The sequence below is a fragment of the Crocodylus porosus genome, unplaced genomic scaffold (genome assembly GCF_001723895.1).
Source record: "Crocodylus porosus isolate Cpor-Errol unplaced genomic scaffold, CroPor_comp1, whole genome shotgun sequence".
Lineage (NCBI taxonomy): Eukaryota > Metazoa > Chordata > Crocodylia > Crocodylidae > Crocodylus > Crocodylus porosus.
The window spans coordinates 32,074,073-32,091,629 of record NW_017728886.1 but is presented as its reverse complement, the minus strand read 5'-3'; the positions used below and the strand labels follow the sequence as shown (position 1 = coordinate 32,091,629).

The following is a 17,557-nucleotide window of genomic DNA, read 5'->3' as shown; positions in this document are numbered from 1 at the left end:
ACTTTAGGCCCTGGCAGACCCCCCCAAGACAGAGGGACTTACGTGAATTATGCAATCTGCAGGGGCAAACTGTCCCCTAAGCCTTCTGACACACATCACAATGTCAGAAAGGAAGCTACATCAGAGATATCTAGTCCCTGTTCTGGTCCCTTAGTTGGACTTTCCTAACTTTCAACATGACAGGAATGCATGTGTTAACAAACACTATTTAGGATTTGATCCTGAGAGCTGTGAATCACCTTCTCATCCTCTACTTCCAACCAGGGCTGGATTACAGCATAGGCAAGCTAGACACATGCCTAGGGCTCTGAGCTGTGGGGGGCCCAGTCCTTCCCTTCGCAGCACCAACATGAATGGCCCCATCCACCTCCCTTCCCTTCCCCTCTGCCAGCCTCACTGGCAAGGTGGCTACTTCCTAGTGGCAGCTTTGAGGGGTCCTGCTCCCTGTGGCTGGCAGCACCAGGGTGGGAAGGGGTGCCTCGACCAGCCTGAGGCCCATGAATTTGTTTGTGTAGGGCCCCAGGCTGGTAAAAGTAGCCAACAATAAAAAATAAAAGCCAACAATTTAAGTAAATGCCAGTGCTCTGTATTGTTTTTATCCTTAACATATAGGACAGAAATTCTAGAGAGAGCATTAGAATGGCAGTCACAAATTAAAAATATTCTCTTTAGAATCAAAGCCAATCCAATTTGTATTTAGGTCAAAATTAATTTGATAGGAATAAATAATTATTTGGCTAGCACTGATGATGTACAACATACACATTTGTTATACATAAACAAAGAGAGCCCTTGCCAGAAAGACTTCGTAGTTTAATAAATCCATAAAATGAAGGCAAAACATCCAGGGAAATCCTGTGCAGAAGCTAAGAGATCTGGGTGTTTGAAAGTTTAATTTTCTTCTTCCTCCTCTTCTTTTCCCCAGCACTTTCTGTTAGACTTAATCAACTGAAGATCAATGTTTCACAATACTGGTTCCATGTAAAGCTCCTTCAAATCAAGACTTTAACCATATCCCCCAACTCTCATACAGAAAAAGTCACATTTTCCCCATCTGCTCATTTTGGTCTACATTGATAATTTCAGGGTGCATCAACTGAATCTTCTCAGAGAAAATACTGAAAGGCAGGGTTAGAGACATTCTTTGTACAATGATGGGTTACATCTCATTCATTGCCACTAAAAGAGAGAAGGAGAAGAGGAAGGGGATCAGAAGAGAGACTGAGAAGACAGCAAGGGAAATATAGATGCAGTAGCTAGAGAAAGAACAAAAGGAGAAATAACAATAGGGAATGCGCAAAACATGACTCTCCCTAGCTTTGTACAAATAAGCCATACACAAAACTACAGTACCTTAAAATCTGGAATAAAGCCACATATCCCAATTGTTCTTTTTCAGCTTTGAAATGCTTTTGTGTAATTTTCTTCTGTCTTTTAGTCCCCATGTTTCCCTTTCATGTTTTTCTCCCCATTTGTCTTTTTTCTCCTTTTTTCATTTATTTTCTCTCTCCCTCTGTTCTGCTTTTCTCTTTGTTCCTTTCTCCTTGTTCCCTGGTGTTTGCTTCTGTCTCTGTACCTCTTTCTTTGTGCTTCTACTCTCTTCCCTTTTTTTATTTCTGTTCTTGGTTTCCAGTATTGCTTCACCATGTGTTTTCCACTGAACCCTTAAAAAAGAGACACAAATGTAGAAAAAGCATTTTTTTAATCCTGCATATCCATGTCCATGTGCTAGGTTTCTCTGTTAGTTTTAAAATACACACAAGGAAACCACTTGTACTCCCATGTGTTTTAAGACTACCTACAGTAACACAGTGTCATAAAAGCATATGGGAAGGGAAGTTGTTTGACTCCTTCCAACAGGTGGGCAACATTTAACAAGGTCAAGGGATAAGTGGCCTATGGGCATTAGTTTTGCCAGCCCTGCCACAGGGATCACACAGTTGAATTGCTTTCACCTGCCAAACACTTTGCAATTAGCCATTTATAAATGTCAGGTCGTGAAGTCTGAACTGATCTTGAACTCAAAGGGTGAATAAATAAGGCTAGCAACAAATAATCATCTCTCTTTTGCTGTCCCTGCTCTATTTCCAAAGTAAGTAAGTGTCTCCCAGACACAAGAGCATAGTGAAAATCTTTTGTTTTCCATTGCCCAGAATAAAACAGCATCACAATGTATCCTGTTGCAGACCACTCAGTCCTCTGGCTGGCAGCTTCCTTCCTACATCAAATGCACAGCATCTACCTAGACTACAGCATGGCTGGATTCACTCCTTTGGGGTTCAAAATGCCCCTTGATACCATTGTCTGCTATGAAACTAACTTCATGCTAAGTGTCTGTGAGCTGGTTGCTCTTGTTGTACACATTTTGACAGTCCCTCAAATGGCCTTCATGGACTGCCAAAGCACCTGCTCCAGTGCAACCTGTCTTTTTGGCAGCAGCAAGCACCAATCTCCTCCTCTGTTCCAGTATTTTTTTCTAACACCATACATGTCAAAAAAAGTGTAGTCAAGTGAAAGGAAGCATGTGGTGCCCAGCTTTATTGGACATTGTGCCTAGACTTTCTGCCGAAGAAATTACATTTGCATTGCTATACAGGCTGACTACATAAACTGTTACTGCCTGGCACCCATGTTTGAGGGCAAAGGTCCAACTAACTCATGAGTGGGCACTATGCCACGTGAACAGATGGGTACATGGACTGATAGGCAAGCAACTATGGGCCAGATTCTCAGGTTGTTGCTCACTTTTCGTGCAGGAAACCTTGCACTGACTTCAGGGGAAGTTTGAGTACACACTGTGTAATGGCAATAGTATTTGGTTGTTTAAAAGTATGCCATCAGTAAGTATTGAGAACAGAATTCCTGACAGAAGTTCAAGTGACTCCCAGTGAATGTCTGCCACAAAATTATGCAGCCCCTATATTGTTACGTGTGCTGTGCTACATATGAACATACTCGAATTCATAAGGAGTAGCTCACATTTACTGTTAATAAGGAATAAGACATTAAATCTTTTGTTGAAAGAAAAGGAGCTTTAAATGAGTAATTTCACCATTTAAATAAAGTACTAACTTGCTTAACCTTGTAAGGAGAAAAGGAGGTAAGATATACTTTTTCAGAATCTACTTTCTATTTTACATTTAAAATTATACAATTATATGTATACAAATACCGTTTAGTATTTCAAACTCTTCACAAGTAAAGAGTGACACATACTGAATATTTTTATTTTGTATTCATAAAAGAACAAAAGAAACAATATTGTGTCACTCTGTAGAAGACCTCCATTTCTCAGCTTCTGATCTTAAAATGTATGTTCACCTAGAGCTCCTTTTAGAGTTAAGGGGAATGTGGGGTGAGCAACCAAAGTAGATGTAGTCCCTACATCTCTATGACACACCAATGATGTTAACTCTTTTTATATCCTCAGCAATTTGATCTGCTATAAAAATACAGGCCTCTACAAATGCAAATTATAGAAAAATCCTTAATTTCCCTTGGATTCATCTCTATTTCTACCTCTCTCCATGTTATCTTCTCTACTATATCAACAATCCCTTGTATTAACTAACACAAAAAACTGCAAACCAGACCCTGACATTCTTGTTTGTTATGTAATGATGTTCTCTTGCCTTGTGGCTCTCATTAGCAGACATTTTGACAGATACTGACAGATCTGCAAACAAATATTCAACAACATGGGCTCAATCTTGGACTGCTTTCTCAGGCAACATTCCTTTTTGATTTTATTAGTTTTGCCTGAATGTAGATTTCAGGGTCAGGACCTATATATATATATATATTTTTTTTTTTCAGTTTTAAAAGATCAATGTATTTTTAAGACAACTTTAAAGTTAGTATTACATTTTACTTCTACAATATAAATAAATTGTTGAAAAATACTAAATATGTATAATAAAGTTAATAGAAAAGTTTATTTTCATGGGTGTCAACACAATCATATTCTACAGTGTTTACTAACAAAGAAAAAAGCAATATCCAGGGGTCTCGTTTTATTTTTTCCATCACCTAAGGCCTAATGCTATTTGGTACAAAAAGATTAGGGTAGCTGATCATTCCTATTGATTGAAATGTGGTGCTAGGATGCCAGTATCCTCAAGAGCAATTGAATCTTCCTGTATCACTATCCCACTGCTTATTGACCTAATTCATCAACCAACCATTAGCTTTATCTCACAAATAAATAAGTCTTGCATAAAATAGCACACAAACAAAAAGTATTCTTTCAGTGGCACTGATAATTTATTACATTTAGGTTCAGCCTGAGTCTGCTTTCTCATCTTCACCATCACTTAACTGTAACAATTGAAAAAAGCTTTAACTGTATTTTTAAATCAGTTATGTGCTGAAATACACTTATATAAAGAGTGGGCACAACCCTTACCCAAGCAAAATTCCATTAAGTGGAACTACTTGTCTATGAATCTTTTTATAATGGCTACAGCATTTTCTAACAGGTACCCTGAGTCTAATGAGGGGTACTTTGAGTCTAAAAAAGGTTGAGAACCACTGGTCTACTTTTACCAGAAACTATTGGCTTATACACAGCAGTACTTCAAACTAATAATTAAGACCAATCCTGCAAAAATTTACACATATGCTTAATTTAAGCATATGAATAGACCTAATGATTTAATAGTCTATTAATGTTTTTTTAAGCATTTGTAGAATCTGGGAATACAAGCTCAGTAGCTGCGTGGCACTGGAATTCACATAAGTTATGTAATTTTAAGAAAGCATTTTATTTAAAAAGCCATTTTATTTAAAAAAAAAATTATCTCTATGTACAGAATTGTTTCAGTACAAAGGGCCTGATCCTGCATCCTCTGAAGGCAATAGGGCCAAACAGGGCTTCCAAGTTACTAGTCTTCTCTTACTAATATAGTTTTAAACTTTCATGTGGAATTAAAAGTGGTACATCCAAATGTATAACTGTTGACACTATCAAACCAAAATAATTGTAGCCCTATATAACTTTTAAAACAGTATCAGGGTTAATGGATATTGTAGTTCCCCTTTAAGTTGTTTTTTCTCTTGCCATGATCCTGTTTTACCAGCCTCCTCTTACTGAAAGTCACCCTGAGCCTTTGTCAGGAAGGGTGGCATATAAATGAAACAAATAAATAAATGTAAGTGTTTAAAGAAAATATCAGGGTAGTGTGGTGCTCAAACTAATTATGCATTTGTTTCTGCTCGTACAAGGCTAACTAATTAAAATAACTAATATGGGCCAGATCCTCCCAGCAGAAATCAAGGTAAGTAACTTCAAAGGAGCCATAGAACCACAGAGCTTTAAGTAAAATAATTACGTTTTCTAAATATTGCTCAGGCATTTCCCACTAGTTGTGACAGGGAGTTTTGCTTGCATAAGGGCAGCACAATTCTATTGATCTATTTTACTGGTTTTCAAGTGCTGTTCACTTTGTATCTAAGCACAGTCAAACAAATGTTTTAATTAAACAAATGAAATTCAGCGCTGTTAATTCTACAAAATATAATAAAGCTTAAGTCTGACACTGGCTATAATATTTTCCACTTTCTTATTGTTGTCAAGATACACATGCTGTCTTGGTGGAACTAGTACAAATACTTTTCCTGTATGACACTGCTTAATCTTTCATGTTAATGGAAGTACAAGTATTATAGCAAACGTCTCTAAGTGTTGGATTATAGATAACTCACTCTCTTTGTATTTTTAGTATTCATCTACCTTGATAAGAAGCTAACTAAATGCAGAGTTAAGAAAAACACATTTCTGTTTGTTATATAAACACAAAAATATTTTAGCAGCTTGGCCCCATGCTAACTCACATTTTAGTGGCATGACATTAAACACCTGGATACAGAGTCATATCTAAAACATGTTGCCTTAATTTCCTTTGAGGTTTATCTATTTTTACTTACATTTGCTGAATGTCAACTTATAAAAATTACTCCTTTTTGCTCTTCTATACACATCCCTAGTATTAATCTGACAGACTATGAATGCTCCTTGACAACAGTCATCACAGAGCACAATATCCTCTCTATATGCTTCTAAAAGTGAAGCTATGATCTTTACAATAAGGAGGTATAAACAGGTAAAGTAAGACTGGTTTAAAACATTGACAGGTTTTGTTTAAAACACTGGCAAGTCTTACAATTTATCTGACTTCTTTCTAAAAGCACTTGCAAATGAGAATTTTTGTCAGTAGAACTAAAACATACAGAAAGTTAAACATAAAGAACAATTTCTCACTGCATTGAAAGTAGGTCTATGATGGAACCCTGCTTGGGAAGCATAAATGATGCATATTTCATAATTGTGGCTGGATCATAACAAAAATGTCAGTATGAAAGTCTACTGTAATTAAATATATCTTGTTTACAAGTACAGAATAAAATATAAAAGTAAGAAAGAAGTCTTTCTTATCGTTCTTTATCAGAATTGCAAGCTACGTTAATTTACAATACAAGACTAAATTTTACATCAATTAAATCAGTATTACTGCTAAAGCAATGAGATTTCTTATGTTTTTTTCTGTTCGGCGTTAAAGGTGCATAGGCCTTATTTATAAATCTACATCATTCTGATCAAACATGCTAGAGGATTATCTTGAAGAGAAAAGCCAATACAAAACAGTCTTCATTAAGCCTGCTTTGTTTGTTTGTAAGAAAAAGCAGCAGACAGAGAATGCAATAAATTGTGATTCACTTTATTGGCAGGATTTTCAAGTAATGTTGAAACTCACAAAAACAGAGCCACTGTACACAAGTTAATACTGTATATTATAATTGTGCTTCCTAACACAGACAAGTGGATCACACTTTATGTTAATTAATATCTTTAAATAGGATTTAAGTCATGTAGGTATACATGCTCTTTCTGGGTTTTTGCTGAACATACACATTCTTATCCTGGAATCTTGTTTTTAGCCAAATTTGTTTTAAATAGATTTAACATTTTTAGGTAAAATGAGGGAGGAAAAAAATATACCTTTCTGCTTTAAAACACTTTCTGGTATTGTTCCAGTTCAGAAATTACTTGATTCTTCAAAAGAATGAAATGTTCCAGGCTACTTCTTCCTCTGAGTATTTACTAAAAAATTAAGTCACAGAGATGTTAAATTTTAAAAACCAAATAACGCAGATGTGCAGAATATAAACATTTATAAAGATGTTTCATTTTTGTTATCTGAGCATGTAGTAGAAAAGGAATTTGACTTTCTTTCTTGACAAGTAAGAATAATATGTGAACAAGTCAAAATTAAGTCAAACAAAAAATTACCTGTTTTTTTCAACCATGCCTACCTAATTCCAGAAACATTATGTAACAGGATTTAAAAAATGGTTTAAGGCATAAAAGCCAAAATAAGAAATGTTAATATGTTACTAGAATCTATATAAGACATGTACTAAGTTGCAATATTATCGGTCACAGGTCACTAAAATAAGCTTGTAATGTTTCTGATGTACTGAACTCAAAAGTTCATGGATCAGAACTATTTGTTGGGAATGAGTAGCTGTGTTTCAGTAGAGTGGCCTTTTCTATAGCTATACAATGAACTGAAGTGAAATATAGAAGGATTGTATACTTTTCCACAAAATTCTGGAAGAGCTACAGAAGTATTTTTTTTAATACATTATCAGAACTGCAAATTTGCCCAACATGAAAATTGCCGATAGAAGCCATATCAAAAAATACAGTCTAGCTTATGGCTTGGTTTATGATAATATTTTGCATCCAATGCTATACATTTGTACAAGTGGTGTAGCAGAACATTTTCTGGGCCTTTTGTGCATGTGTGTTCTTTCTTGCTTGTCACTATGATATTCATTACTATGACTGTGACTGATGTAGGAAAGTGAACAGTCTTTGTTACAGTTTTTCTTCCAATAGGTACCAAGTTAGCATTGTACTTAATGATACCTAGATATCTATCCTTCATTGTTTTTCTTTTATCATCTGTATCAAACGTTTTTAAATTAAATACACTGTAGACAAAAAGGACTCATTGCTCAACTACAAGAAAGGTTCTTGGGGCACTCCCATAAACTGTGGATGAAACTCTTGCTGATATCAGTAACAATTTTGCATAACATTTATACCAAGGTATTACCATAGGTTATTACATCTTCTAACTTACTGGAGAAGATGATATAGATGAAAAATGCAAACCTGAAGCCTTTGAGAGATACTGATCCAGCTTTTTAAAGTTCATTGAAACTACTCTGAGCATGCTAAATGATAATATACCCTTTAATTTTGAACATTATTTCCATGGTTAATTTTGACTGATGAATTATGTATAGCTGAAAAAACCTAGATTGAATGGGTTGTGGCAATTAGTGTGACTGATTAATTAATGTACAAATGGTAATGTATTTCCTTTGTACTTTGTTTTTTCAATATTGAGGTTAGTACTCTTTTAGAAAAAATAATAGGCTTATAGTATATGTACGTGCCATGTATAAACAGCAAAAAACCATTTTATTGTTTGAAACTGACAACCTGTAAATCATCCTGACATCCTGTTTGCAAAAGACAAAAAGTCAAGATAAGTTGGTGAGTTGATTAAATTAAAAATGTAATTCTTACAATTAAAAGAAGCAAAAGTTCTTACATTAATATAGAATATTTTAAAGAATTTCAGGTATTTATTATGCTTCTAAATAGAAACATCTTATTTATGTTTCAAGATTTTGTAAATGTAGAGATAACTCTAGTGCATATATTTATACAGTAGATGTCTCTACCATTTTGTGTGTATTTCAATACCCTTCTTTAAATAGGTATCCTTTATTTTATAGGTATGATCTCTTTTCCTCTGTAATTCTATGTTCAGATTTTTGTCCCCTCCTCCATTTTATGTTATCTTCTCTCTCCTCCATTTTATGTTCTCTTTTTCCTATGTGGCTGAAATATAGACTATAAACAGATGCTAGATATGTAAGGCTACAAAGTTATAGATATAATTATTTTCTCTCCCCTACTTTCTATGGTCATTTACTACACCTTCATGACAGAATGCAAAATGAAACTGATCAAAGACCCCCGTCCCCCAGGGCTTCAGAGCTCGTATCTCTAGTGACATTCACTTTGATGCCAATGTATCAAAAAAGAAATATTGCTTAAAATGCTTAGCAGATTTTTAGACGTTCTTGTTTATAATATTAATACATTATTACAGGGCCTGGTATTATGGTACGCAGACTATTTGGTTTCAAGGGCCTGATCCTCCACTCAGCAGGATTTTTTGCATTGATTTCAATAGGTGCATGACTGGGTAAACTCCTGCTTATACAATAGATTGACTAGGCAGCCCATAAGAAACTAGGAGCTAAATGTCATGATTTTCCATTTATTATACCAGTTTTGAAAAATGGCCAATACTGTAGAATTGCTTAGGTTATCTAAATGAATATTAAACAACTGACTTTAGCCCGCATCAGAAAAATATATCTGATAAAGATAATTCAATTTATTAATTCTAATACTAGGATGCCTAATTCTAAAATTCATATTCAGAAAAATGTCAGCAGCTTCAACTACAGAATCAGGCCCCTAGCTCACTGATTATCTGTCTATCTATCTATCTATCTGTCTGTCCCAAGATATGACATTTCAACCCTTTGGTTTTTTTAATATAATCAGCTATTGGTTAATTACCTTGATATCTGTGAATTGTTCTGGTGAAATTAAACCTGTCATTTCACTGCTGCTTCCCAGCAAGAAGTCCAGTCTGCTGAAAGCTCTCTCATCAACCTGAAAACAGAAAATGATTGTAGCATATGTCAGCAGATGAGCACAATGGCAGACTTAGTGTATTTAGTAACTTTTAAATGTAATTATAGATAATATTAAATCTGATAAGTAGTTCTATGATACTGTTGCAGATAATATCTAGTTTCACTACAATAGGAAGTATTTAGAGAAAAATATTTTTCTCAGTTCTTTAGTTTTGTTACCCTTTGAATTTGGCAGAACTGCTTGCCTAGTCAGTTTAATTGTTTCTCATGTTCTTTTGGTAGGTTAACATAGCAAAGGGGAAGAAAAAAATATTAGGAAATGTGATTTTAAAATCACAAAAAATACAGGAACACTCAAGAGTTCTTGTGTGCTTTTAACTCATTTTTAAAGTTGACTAGAAGAACAATTACTGAATTCAATGGATATTGTGTCTCAATATGAAGTGTCAAATTATGTATCAAGAGGGTAAGAACATTCAGAAGTGCAAGGCAACAAAATAGCATATAAAATTAGTTCCTTAACTTTATTTTGTATTCAATGGGTTGTTACTAATTTTACAACATAAAATTTGTATTTCATAAAGATAAGGCCCTTAAAATAAGGACCTTAGATGAGGATCATCCCTGCGATTTGGCCCTGACTAATAAATAAATGCCACAAAAGGAGATCAGTAGTTAAATGCAGAATGTTAACTTTAAGACACTGTTGTAGCTATGACAATGTTTAAATTACAGGGTAATAAAATACAAAGTGGTAAGATAACATTATATCAACTCCTGGTGTCTTATGAATCTGTCAGTTTACTGGGTCATAAGTAAAGAACTACAATTTGTCTAGCAACAATAGTGCTTTGTACAAATGACAACATTGTTGAAAAAGTGATATTATACTTGTAGTTAAAATTTGTTTTCATTCATGTTGATTATAATCTCCTACTTCTATTGCTTATAAAAGGATACCATTTTGGTAGCTATATTTCACTTTAGTTCATTAAGCAAAAGATAGTCAGGGGAATGTTTGATGAAATTACATTTAGCAAGCTTCATGTTACCAGAGAAAAGCTTTTAATATTTATGAAATGTATAGATCTAATTTTTTCACTCTCATATACCAATTTAATTTAGAAAGCTAAAGTGCTATATGTGCAAAGTGTGCTATCAGAAAGGTATGTTTTGGTAAATTTGAAAAATATTCATAAAGGTATGAATGAGTTGAGCAGGCTCTAGTACCTAACTTTCCTTACTGTTTTAAGGACTAGATAATTCATTGAATGAAACAAAGTCATTTTGCCCTAAACAGAAGCAGGACTGAGCTCAGTATCTTTAGTAATCCAGAAGTGCTCTGGCCTCATGCATATATCTTGATATTATAATAGAATATATTCATTTATATTTAATAATATAATGTTCAAAACAAACATTTGTGTCAGTCCATGATCCTTTGGATCTAACTTTGAGGTAAATGTGTGAAATTTCACTGTCTGCCTCTTTGGTTCTTAAAAGTATATCAAGATATGCGAAATTTAAATTAAGATTTTACACACATGAAAATTGACTATATTCATAGTTATGTTCCTACCAAAACATTATACATTTTAGAGCATAAAAATATCACCTTATTTAACAGAGAATGTTTAGAAGAGCTGAGTTATATCTGTCATAAAACTTGTAATATTAAATGCGTTGACCTTTGTATGTATAAATTCTAAATCATAGCACTGTACTGATATAACTGTTTGTATTTAAATATGTGTATGTAATATGTCACATGAGATATACATCACATCAGATATATCCCATTACAAATATACACGACAGAAGTGAAGGAAGGCCCCAGTCCCCCAGTCTCTCACTTAGAAGCTGAGACTAACCATAGTCTGTAAAGCTAAGTATGAATGTAAGTGCTTGCCAGGTCAGGGCCTATATCTGTGTTGCCAGATTCAGATTTCCACTGTATTGAGACAGTATCAACTCAAACCATAAAATATGCTTCTTCCATTCCAGCTATTTTTAGGCATTATTATATAAATGGGTAGGTTGTTACAGACACCTCAAATGGCCCTCTCACTACAGCAGATCAGTGGAGTTATTCAGAAATGTATTTGCAATTCCTGTAAGGAAGGAGGCTGTACACTATACAAATAACATCATGCAATACGCCGTAACATATGCAGCAGCAAAGGGGAGAAAAACGCATTCCCTTGGCTGCAAAGTTATTGGGAGTTTAAAGTCAGGGAAAAGACAGTTTACAGTGTGCGTGGAATTTCCTTGGCTGTGCCCTCCAAACAAACCAGGGATGGTATTTACAGTATAAATGTGTTAGTAGCTAAATGGTGTCTCATCCATGGCTGCACAGCAGATGATCATTTTTTTGTTTTAGAAAATGGCTTTGTTCCTACCCCGGTAAAGGAGACACAAAGACCACTGGAAAGTTGGGGGAAGTAAATAGAGAGGAGGCACTTGTGCGTGGTGCAGGGCTGGGAAGAAGGGGTGCCAGCAGCAGCTCCTCTAGCTCTGGCTCTGGCTCTCTGGAGCTGAAATGTAATAAACAGCGGCGGCGGCGGCGGCGGGATCAGCTGAGCCGCGCCGTCACGTGGGCGCGTGTCGAAGGTCACCGCGCTCACAATGGAGCTGTCGGAGTATGTGCAGAGCGGCTTGCAGCCTCTAGCCGATCCTGGCTGCTTCTCGCCCAGAGCCTACACGGTTCTGCTCCAGACGGCTTTCCAGAGCCTGCTTGACACCCAGGCGGACCAGGCAGCCTTAGGTAAGCGCTGCTTCTCGAGCGAGAGCCAGGAGAAGAAAGGAGCCCTGCCATGTTCTCCCGGGAGCCAGAGAGACAGAGACAGAGACAGGAAAAAGGGATCTATTTTCTTTCCTGCTGCCACATCCTTGTGTTTACAGCTCATGCGGGCGCGGGCAGAGCCCCTAGACCCTTGCACCGCAATGACAGTGTCACCTGCACCAAGCCGTCCTGACACAGACCAGACACGTACCCGGTCGCGCTCTGCCCCCCGCCCCCGGCTCTCTTGTTTTGCTGCAGAAACAGCCGTGCATTTCTCGCGTGTGGCCTAAAAACGCTCCCAGCCCTGCTTCAGCCGGGAGAGCCCGGCTCTTGGGGCAGCCGTGCTCGCGCTCTCGCTTTTTTTGTGCTGACTGCTTACTCGAGACAGCCTCGGTGAGGCTCAGCTAAGCACATTTGCAAACGGGAGAGGTTAAAGGGATCTGGCAAGGGTCAGATTTGTCTGTGGGCGTCGGTCCAGTGTAGTTTTGGCAGCCGCAGTCCGCCTTTCTGCATGATGTCGTCTCCACATGCATTTCCTTCCCCGCTCCGCTTACTCTCGGTACAGTTTCTGCAATAAAAATCAGTTTCGGGGTCAGTCACTGCAGATGCACAGCGGTGGTGTATTGACATTTGACATTCAGCCCCGCGCAGCGGTAGGGCGCAGCGACGGGTTTCTCACAACTTCGCGACTAGCCCGAAGGCTTCTTTGCAAACGCAGGACACTTGGGGGGGACTCAAACTAAAAGTGAAAATGTGCAAAAAGTCTAGCTTCTGGCGGGGAGGGGCTTACCAGCCAGGACACTGCTGTTTGGAAATGCAGGCTGCAGACAGCTCTAAAGTTGGTATTTGGAGGCGTGCAGTAATGAGTGTGAGTGCGTGTGTGTGTGATTATGTAAAGCTAACAATTAAAACCAGGACGCCTGCTTTGAACAAAGTGTCTCGAATATTTGTGTCGGTGCTTCTCCTAGGGTCGGGAAAAAGAGGTCGTCTCTCTCTCTCTTTCTGCCTTGGGACGTTTTTTCCTGGGGAATGGTAACAGAACAGGGACTCCATGCGAGTATTTAATAATCCATCATGGTATCCTTGCAATTTAATTCTGTAGCAGATAGTGTAATATCTTGGGGATGAAAAAGGAACTTAAGGGGCAAGAAACTGTCGTGTTCAGAAAGTCTGTAAGATTTTTACCTTCATGTTCTGTTGAATTTTATGGGCCGGACTCTGACCTCAGTTACACCGGTGTAAATCCGGAGTAATTTACACCGGTTACATCCGCGTCTGATTTTTAATTTAATGTCTTTACTCTTAAGGCTCTAAGAAATGATGGCGGGTGGCTGAAGGAAAACTGGTGTTTTCCTTACCATATTTGTGTTTTCTAGTGGGAAGGAAGAGAGAGACTTCTGTTCCCTATTACTGAGGCTGGTGGGTCAGCAGCGTTTTTCACGAAGTGAGAAATACCTGCTCGTGGTGCTGCACGTAGTGGAGCAACCTGCCTGCGTGCCCGGTTCCCCCTCCCCCTTTCTGAAATGTCTTTTACTTTGAAATCGCTCCAGAAGAGGTCATATAAAAAAGGAAAGATGTCCCTTTTAGTAACGTGCTTTAAGACTTCAGAACAAATATATCACTAGTAATTCATTTGTTTTAGATCACCCAGACTTGAAACAAATTGACCCAATAGTATTAAAACATTGCCATGCAGCAGCTGCAACTTGTATACTGGAGGCTGGAAAACAGAAAGCCGACAAATCTGCTATAAGGTACTAAGACTTCGAAATCACCCTGTCTTCCTGGCGGCTGTTACTTTAAATTATACTGCTAGTTTACATCCAAAGGCTAATACGATTTTGTTTTTTCTCTCTGTAGCGCATATCTAGAAGACTGTAAGTTTGACAGAGAGAGAATAGAACAATTTTGCACCGAGTATCAGGTTTTCAGCCTATTTTAAACTACCTTCTCATATCCTCTTACATTTGTCCGTTCAGCAGGAGCTGGAAAATACATGTTTTCCTTTTTTTTCAGAAAAACAAAGATACGTTGGAAATCATGTTGGGAAGGTAGGTTATTCAGATCAACGAGTCATTTTCAGCTGTAGCCAATTACTTTATATTCCGGTATACTTTGTAAAGAGCTACTTAAATTAGTTAAGTAACGGTAGGGTTTTTTTTAAAGCTTGCGTACCTAAATTTTAATAAAATATTGTTGAAAGGGAAGGAAAATTTCAATACTCTTAAGACTTTTTAATTTTTGAACAGACTTTTAAAAATGATAATTAAAAGATGCTAGTGTTTGTCGATGGAAAGCCTCGAGAACATGGCCTTTGCTTCTAGGCAAGCGTTCACATTCACCCTATCTTTCAGTATAGGCAGATGTCCTCCGCACATAACCGATGTGTCTTGGCGCCTGGAATATCAGATCAAGGTAATCTTCCCATGTCAGGGTGTGTCTTTGAATTTGTTTCCCTTTTTCTCTGGTAAGGTCTGATATTTTTCTTTCTTTCTTTCTTTTTTGGTATGTGTCTTTTAATTTAGACCAACCAACTTCATAAGACTTATCGACCTGCCTATTTGATGACCTTAAATGTTGAGGTATTGTATACTGCTTTCCCCAGCATCAATTGTCGGTTGCAGGCTTTTGATACGATCTAATTAAACACGTGTTGTTTTTTTCCTCAGAAAAGTGGCTCAGGATCACACCCCGACCTTAGTTTTAGTTGCACTTTGGAGCAATTGCAGGTATTTCTTTCCATCACCATCGGCTCTCTAGGTGTTTTCAGCTGTGAATGTAAACTTTCTTGCTTTCCTTATCAGGTGTCAATCAAAACCACAGCCTACAATCAGTTATTGGGAAATATTTGGAGTTGTAGTTTTAATGTGTTTTTAGAAAAGACATTTCCCCCAATATTTTTGTTTCATCTCTACTTCTGATATGAAACTGGTAGCTAAATAATGTCAGTTACAGGGAATTACTCTTGTCTTGTCTTTAGAAACTGATGGAAACATAGCATAGATGTAATGTGAATTTAAAAGAAAAGGCATCTGCTTTCTACACTTAGTATATTTTCCTTCGGACAGAAGATCAAGCAAAATGACATGTGGATATCCCAGTATTAAGGAATAGGAATTCTAAATAGTTACTTACACTTAAGTCCTACTAGCTAGAAAAACAAGTTGAACTTTGCTTAGTGAAATAAATACATAACTCAACAATGGGAGTATTGTTAATCTGGAAAATAATGGAAACTCCGTGAAAGACTTGGGGGGGGGGGGCCCGGGAGGAGAAGGGAGTGTGAAGTTATTCAAACTACACACTTGGTAGCAAAGAAAAAAAATCAACATGTGTTCTAAAATTCCTGTTCTGCCTTCAAATCTGTATTTTGATTAGGGATTTTTGGTTGGTTGGCTGGTTGGGGGTTTTTTTCAGTGAATTAAATTTGGCATGTTGTCTGACTGGAGAATTGGCCTGGCACAGCATTTTATTTAACTGAAAAGACATAAAATTGGTGTCTGATTATTGTGGCAAGTACCATAGTACATTTTTACATGAACTTTGGGTACCCTCCTGATATGAGCTTCATGTTAACTTGGCTCTTCTACTAAAATAATGGTGATGTAAAAGGTTATTTCCTTTCAGTATGTAAAACTTTAATAATTGAATACAGCAATAAAACAAGTTATTTCAACTGACATTTTGACTTGCATCAAAGGTAGTCATCCTCATGTTAAGGACAATTCGATCTCCAGGTCCGTTTGAAGATGCAGACAAGAATCTCTATTTGTTGTTAGTTTCTTCTAGCAGGTGACTTGTTGCAAAATATTTTTGTTCTAAAATGAGTGCTCCATTTTTATTTTTTTTTTATTTTTAGGATTTAGTTGGAAAACTAAAAGACGCTGCAAAAAGTCTAGAAAGAGCAGCTCAGATGTGACCGAAAGAAGTTGACTGCTGAATTCAAGAAGAAGAAACTTGCTCTTATTCCTAACCCTCTTTCCTTGGGAACTTACTGAACCCCTCTCCTCTTTATCTTGAATAGCACGTAGCCCTGTAAAACCTTAGTCCGTATTACGTAAGTGTCAGCTATTGGATCAAAGTTAAGTGTCATTATTGTCGTGCGGGTTCTTTGTTAATGGCCTTTTCTTATGAAGGCTATTGTCACTGATGTGTCCTCGAACTATTTCCTCATTTCATGTATTTTTAAATTTGATTTCTGGTACTTTTTCCCCCTAGTTCTAATAAGAGGGATTTTTTTTCTCGTGATGGCTGAAGTTAGCTATGGAAGGAAACACAGCTGCTCTGCGAACAGCTTTTTTGGGGGGTGGGGGTGGGGAACGAAGTGTTTAACTTTAGAGGAGTGAAAATCCCGGCTCGAGGGAATAGTGTTACTGCACCGGGTGCCCTGCCATGTGGCAGCGGTCCGGCTTGTGCCTCATCATTTCACTTAAACTGAAATTAAAAGCTACTTAAAACCTTGCAATAGACCATTCATCTTTTACCCGGACTTACTCGTCCAAAGCCCCAAAGGAAGCACCGCTGGAGCGCTGTAGACAAGCGGCCAGTGCCGGCTCCGGCTCCGGCTCCGGCTCCGACCCCGACCCCGACCCGGGCAGCCTCCGGCACCGCTGTCACGGGCGAGGTCTCCCCAGTTTTCTTGCACCTCCCCCCAGCTCTGGTCTGCTCTCCTCGGCGGGAGGGGGTTGTGCCCGGGGGCGAGCTGTCAGCCTCCGTCTGCGGCCCGGAGCCGGCACCTGTGCCAGGAGGGCAGGTCCCGCGGGGCTGGGAAGCCGGGTCCGCCTTGCCCCCTGCGGGACGGCTTCTCCCGACGACGGACTCGTGCCCCGAGGGGGAGGCGTCGTCTGTGCCCAGCCCCGCGCCCGCCCGGTCCCGGAGGGTCACCTTGCTGGGCTTGCCGGGCAACTAAGGACGCCCACCAGCACCACCCTCGCCGCTGCCTCCTGCTTCCAAGCGGCGCCCTCGGAGCAGAGGCCGGGGCTACCCGCGCGGGGGGGCGGTGCGGCCGGGCGCGGGCCGCTGGGC

At 38.2% G+C, this 17,557-nt stretch overlaps 1 protein-coding gene across 1 annotated transcript; it reads left to right on the top strand.

The window, feature by feature from the left end:
* Positions 1-12,336: 12,336 nt before the first annotated feature.
* COMMD3 (COMM domain containing 3) lies at positions 12,337-16,994 on the top strand. The gene is made up of 8 exons (XM_019532179.1): positions 12,337-12,514; positions 14,175-14,286; positions 14,393-14,456; positions 14,549-14,583; positions 14,887-14,947; positions 15,058-15,114; positions 15,202-15,261; positions 16,392-16,994. The coding sequence occupies exons 1-8, from the start codon at positions 12,376-12,378 to the stop codon at positions 16,449-16,451; spliced, it is 588 nt and encodes a 195-aa protein (XP_019387724.1). The 5' UTR covers positions 12,337-12,375; the 3' UTR covers positions 16,452-16,994.
* The last annotated feature ends 563 nt before the right edge of the window (positions 16,995-17,557 follow it).